General features: G+C 36.0%; 1 protein-coding gene across 1 annotated transcript; it reads left to right on the forward strand.

The window, feature by feature from the left end:
- Positions 1–82: 82 nt before the first annotated feature.
- On the forward strand, positions 83–3,517 carry LOC127749942 (uncharacterized protein K02A2.6-like). Its single transcript, XM_052270067.1, has one exon. It carries the CDS (start codon positions 83–85, stop codon positions 3,515–3,517), a length of 3,435 nt encoding a protein of 1,144 aa, XP_052126027.1.
- The last annotated feature ends 181 nt before the right edge of the window (positions 3,518–3,698 follow it).

Here is a 3,698-nt window from a genome sequence, read left to right on the forward strand (position 1 = left end):
TACAGAGCTCGCTCACCAACACCGGGCAGTAAGCAAGTGAGTACTGAGGACGAAGAAGAGTGTGATAACTGTGGTAATTATCATGACCCAAGTTGGTGCCCTGCTAAATACAAGAAATGCCATACGTGCAGAAAGGTGGGACATCTTACCAGGAAATGTCGTTCCAAGTAACAAGTTTCCTATAGAGCCAGATAGACTGAATGGTAGGATGTGGGCGGAGTTTGTTGAATTTTCATTTGGGCAAGTACAAGTCAAGTTAGATACCGGAGCCGAAGTTAATGTTATGCCTAAGAAGTTACTAGATAGTGCTCTTGGTAAAGCTAGTTATAAATTAAAGCCCACTCAGATTGTACTTGAAGTTTATGGTGGCCGTTTACTTAGGCCATTGGGAAGAATTTCCTTCAGCGATTGTAAATTGAATGGAATCGTACAAGATTTGGAGTTTGTAGTTGCAGAGGTGGAATCAGTACCTCTCCTAGGTCTTCTATCATGTGAAGCCTTTGGCTTAATCAATAGGATTACTTACAAATCAAATCAAGTTTCTAATATTTGTAGAGTATCCATCAGTGCATTGGAGACAGCTACTCTCTGTCAAATTAGTTTAAATGAACTTGCTAATTCTAATTCATGTAAGCCACAGGGCAAACAGGTTCACTTTGCAGATAGTCAACCTAAAAATACTAATCAGAGTCTGAAACAATTGATTGAAAACAATCCAACTGTTTTCTCCAAGGAACCAGGTTGTTTTCCGAAGGAATATTCATTGCAAGTAGATAGTACTAAGAAACCAGTTGCTGTTCCTTCCAGGCGAGTTCCTTTTGCCATTAAAAAACCTTATCAATTGTATTTAAATCAACTATGTGATCAACAGATTATAAAGAAGTGTGATAATGCTAAGGGCTACATTAGTCCAGTTGTGATTGTTGAGAAATCAGATAGTTCACTGAGGATATGTTTAGATGCTAAAGATCTTAATGAGGCATTATGCCGACCATTCTATGAAATTCCTACAAAAGAAGATATAGGGATGGCTCTTAATAATAAAACTTATTTCAGTGTTCTTGATTTGACGTCAGGTTTTTGGCACTGTAAATTAGACAAACAGTCAAGTGAGTTGTGTAAATTTTCGACACCCTTTGGAATTTATCAATTTCTACGTTTACCATTTGGGCTAAACGTCTCACCAGAAATATTTCAGAAGGCTGTGTATGATTTGTTTGGAGACATTGAAGGTGTTGTGCTTTATTTTGATGACATGTTAATTGTTGCTAAAACTGAGGAAGAACATGATCAAATATTTTTGAAAGTCATAGAAAGAGCCAAAGAGCACAATGTTCGGTTCAACCCCAGCAAGATTCAGTATAAAAGAAAATCTGTTAAATTCTTAGGGCATGTTTATTCTGAGAGTGGGAAGACCATCGACCCAGATAGAGTAGAAGCCATAATGTTATTAAAATCTCCTAGGAATGTTAAAGAACTACAAAGATTGCTAGGAATAATTAACCATGTACGAGAATTTATTCCTAATCTAGCAGACGAGACATCTTGTTTAACTCAGCTTATTAGAAAGAATGTTCACTATGAATGGCTACCATTTCATGAGGAAGCACTAGATAGGATTAAGAGTAAGATTGTCAATGCTGTTTCTTTAGTAACTTTCGATCCAAACAAACCAACTGAGATACAATGTGATGCCTCCAAGGATGGGTTAGGGAGTTGTTTATTTCAAGATGGTCACCCGATTGCATTTGTTTCTCGTAGCTTGACAAAAGCTGAAAAGAACTATGCACAGATCGAAAAAGAGTTATTGGCAATTGTTTTTTCAGTACAAAAGTTCCATTATTATATCTATGGCCTAAAGAAAATAACTGTGTTCACTGACCATAAACCACTTGTTCCAATATTTAAGCAAGCTTTGTCAGATGTAACTTCAAAACGCATCACTAGACTATTGTTAAAAACAACCCCATATCAGCTAGAAGTCATTTACAAGCCAGGTAAAGAAATGCATGTGGCCGATGCATTATCTAGGGATTTCTTACCTTGCAAACCTGATGATGAAGTGCTTATCACTCAGGTTCATTCTGTAATAAATAAGGTAGTGTACAAATCAAATGATATTTATGTTCAGCATACCAAAGAGGATCCCACCCTATCTCAAGTAATTAAATTTCATTATGAGGGCTGGCCCAAAAATGTTAAATGGTTAGAAGGTGATGTTAAAGCTTTCTTTAATTTAAGAAATGAGTTGTCAGTTGATGATGATCTTCTGTACTTTAGAAATAGACTTGTAATTCCTAATTCACTTAAAAATCAATCTCTTCAACAGCTGCATTCTGGCCATCAAGGCATTGTAAAGTGTAAGTCTCTAGCTAGGGAGACAATTTTTTGGCCTGGGATTAACAAGGACATTGAGTCGTTTGTTAGCGACTGTCTAGTTTGCTCCAAGTTTTCCCCCGCTCAGAAAAAATTAATTATGATATCTCATGATATTCCTAATCTACCATATCAACAGGTGGCCACAGATATCCTTGATTTTCATGGTGATTATTACCTGGTAGTAATAGACACTTATAGTAAATGGATAGATGCCATCAGAATGCCAAACAAAACATCAGAAGCTGTAATTGATATTTTAAAGTTCTTGTTCGCTGTTCATGGTATACCCTGTGTTGTGTTAGCGGATAACAATCCATTTAAGTCATACAAGTGTGCAGAGTTTGCTAAAGAACTAAATTTCAAGTTTGTTTCATGTAGCCCCTACTATCATCAATCAAATGGCTTGGCAGAAAAAGCAGTGAGCATAGTAAAACAATTTTTAAGAAAATGTGCTAATGACCCTAGAGCTTCTTTAGAGAATTGTCTGCTTCACTATAGAGTAACGCCACTTTCTGGTTTAAATGCTTCACCTGCCCAACTTCTAATGAGTAGACAATTAAGAACCATGTTACCAATTAAAACTTCTAGACTTAAGCCATCAATTGTTCCTAATGTTGTGTCCAAACTTGAGAAAAAGGCTCTAACTTCAAAAATGCATTATGATAAAACAGCAGTAGGTACTGAAATTGAGTTCTCACCATCTGATTATGTGTTTGTTAAAAATCCACTAACTTGTGTATGGGAGCCAGGAATAGTTGTTGAGGTCTGTTCCGAACCAAGGTCTTACATGGTAAAAACAAATTTCTCAAGCAACATAGTACGACGGAATTCTACTTTTCTCAAACCTAGAAATGTTAAAGCACCTGTCAGAACCCCTGTGTATCTTCTACCTGGCTACAACAATGTTGAACCTGCAAATGTTGAAATTCCTAATCTTGAAATTCCAGTCATTCCTGAACAGCCTCATGATAATGTCAATAATGAAATTCCAAATAATAATGTTCCTCTTCAGGAAGTAAATGAAAATTTAAGGAGGTGGCGACAACAACTTGCTGACAGATTTGCTCAGCCTGCGAATCAAAATGCTAACAGGACGAGGACTCGAGTTGTCAAACCACCTGAAAGACTCAACCTGTAAAATTTTCTACTGATCATTGTACTTTTGGTTGTGTAATTTTTGTGAGAGGGAGGATGTGTGTGAATTGTTGAATTGTTAATTATTTATTAAACTTGTTATTGTTGTAAATGATGTATATCGATGTTATCTAGTATTGTTAAATTAAATAATTTATTGACTGTTAAAAAATTTAAAATGTTTA

Source organism: Frankliniella occidentalis, unplaced genomic scaffold, assembly GCF_000697945.3.
Source record: "Frankliniella occidentalis isolate FOCC.00 unplaced genomic scaffold, Focc_3.1 Scaffold108, whole genome shotgun sequence".
Lineage (NCBI taxonomy): Eukaryota > Metazoa > Arthropoda > Insecta > Thysanoptera > Thripidae > Frankliniella > Frankliniella occidentalis.

Coding starts and splice junctions, on each gene's coding strand:
- LOC127749942 (XM_052270067.1), top strand. CDS start 83: ATGACCCAAGTTGGTGCCCTGCTAAATACAAGAAATGCCATACGTGCA.